The sequence below is a fragment of the Aplysia californica genome, unplaced genomic scaffold, assembly GCF_000002075.1.
Source record: "Aplysia californica isolate F4 #8 unplaced genomic scaffold, AplCal3.0 scaffold00728, whole genome shotgun sequence".
Lineage (NCBI taxonomy): Eukaryota > Metazoa > Mollusca > Gastropoda > Aplysiida > Aplysiidae > Aplysia > Aplysia californica.
In genome coordinates, this window is record NW_004797998.1 from 98,863 (window position 1) to 100,485 (window position 1,623).

Here is a 1,623-nt window from a genome sequence, read left to right on the forward strand (position 1 = left end):
AACACAACACAACACAACACAACACAACACAGTCGTTTACCCTGTAACAACACAACACAACACAACACAACACAACACAACACAACACAGTTGTTTACCCTGCAATAACACAACACAACACAACACAACACAACACAACACAACACAACACAACACAACACAGTTGTTTACCCTGCAATAACACAACACAACACAACACACAGAAACTAACCAGACAGCCCTCACCAACGGCAAACCTCCAACAATTGTTATTCTTGTCCGACACTTGTAAGCACGAGCCAGTCATTCAATTCACAACAAAAAATTCCGTCTTGCACACCAAAGATTTCATGATCTTAACAAAAAAAACTCAGCAAGAATATCTATATGTGTGAACAAACTGAAAGTTGTCCAGATTCAAATGACTCAAGTTGTCAAGAAAAGAAATGTCCACAACAGAAACAAAAACACAAGACCACTTTCCCGCGGCATACTCAGCAACTAGAATTATCCTAATCAGAAAACACCTCCAAACAAAACTTTGTCAAAAACAAAAGAATCTACAACCACACCCTTTTCTTTTCTCTGTTCATGTTTCATTGAACAACTTCAATTCAAAATTTATTTCAAAACTATCAAATCTTCCAGGTGCCCAAAGGCAGCCTTCCTAACGGTCACAGACATACAAGGTCACAGACATACAAGGTCACAGACATACAAGGTCACAGACATACAAGGTCACAGACATACAACGGCAACGACAGCCTTACCAAGGACAGTGATGGTCCATCTTCTGGATACATCTGAAACACAATCAATACAAAGTGTCAGAGAGAGAAACACGTACAGAAAGTAAGCCCGTGCTCCTGTCCTCAAAGCTTGCCCCATCTACAAACTTTGCATTTTGCTTCCAGCTCGTGATTCTTCATGATGAACGTGCTAGCTACTGGAGTCACCAAACTAACCTTTAATGTCAGTCAAACAAACTATGTATAATGTCAGTCACCAAACTAACCTTTAATGTCAGTAAAACAAACTATGTATAATGTCAGTCACCAAACTAACCTTTAATGTCAGTAAAACAAACTATGTATAATGTCAGTCACCAAACTAACATTTAATGTCAGTCAAACAAACTAACATTTAATGTCAGTGAAACAAACTAATGTCTAATGTCAGTCATGTCTAATGTCAGTCATGTCTAATGTCTAATGTCAGTCATGTCTAATGTCTAATGTCAGTCATGTCTAATGTCAGTCATGTCTAATGTCAGTCATGTCTAATGTCAGTCAAACTAATGTCTAATACATATTACCGAAAGTCTCAAAAGTAACACCACGGAGAATACTCCAGAAACATTAACTGTTTGGGCTCAGTGAAATGAACACTTGAATGAGGTTCACTCAAATTCACTTCCTACACCACAAAAAAAAGGCAATTTCAAAACAAAAATATTGTATTGTAAATAAATGGTGCAAAAACTATTCATCCCAGACCTCTGCCCATCTGAATAATGCAATCACAGAAGTCAAATTAAATACTACGGAGAGGAAAATAAAAAATCAATTGAAGAAAAGGACGAAATGGAGTATAAGTTATCACATCAAACATTTGTTCTCCGATCTAGACAAACACTTACGTGGA

The 1,623-nt window shown here is 37.3% G+C and overlaps 1 protein-coding gene across 1 annotated transcript in view; it reads right to left on the reverse strand.

Annotated features, from left to right (window-relative positions):
• LOC101855524 (palmitoyltransferase ZDHHC15B) overlaps positions 1–1,623 on the reverse strand; it is a gene marked incomplete in the record, with an annotated part of 44,143 nt that overhangs the window by 27,990 nt on the left and 14,530 nt on the right. Inside the window, 1 exon segment of the mRNA XM_013088359.2 lies at positions 750–782. Within this exon segment, the coding sequence (XP_012943813.1) occupies positions 750–782 (33 nt within the window).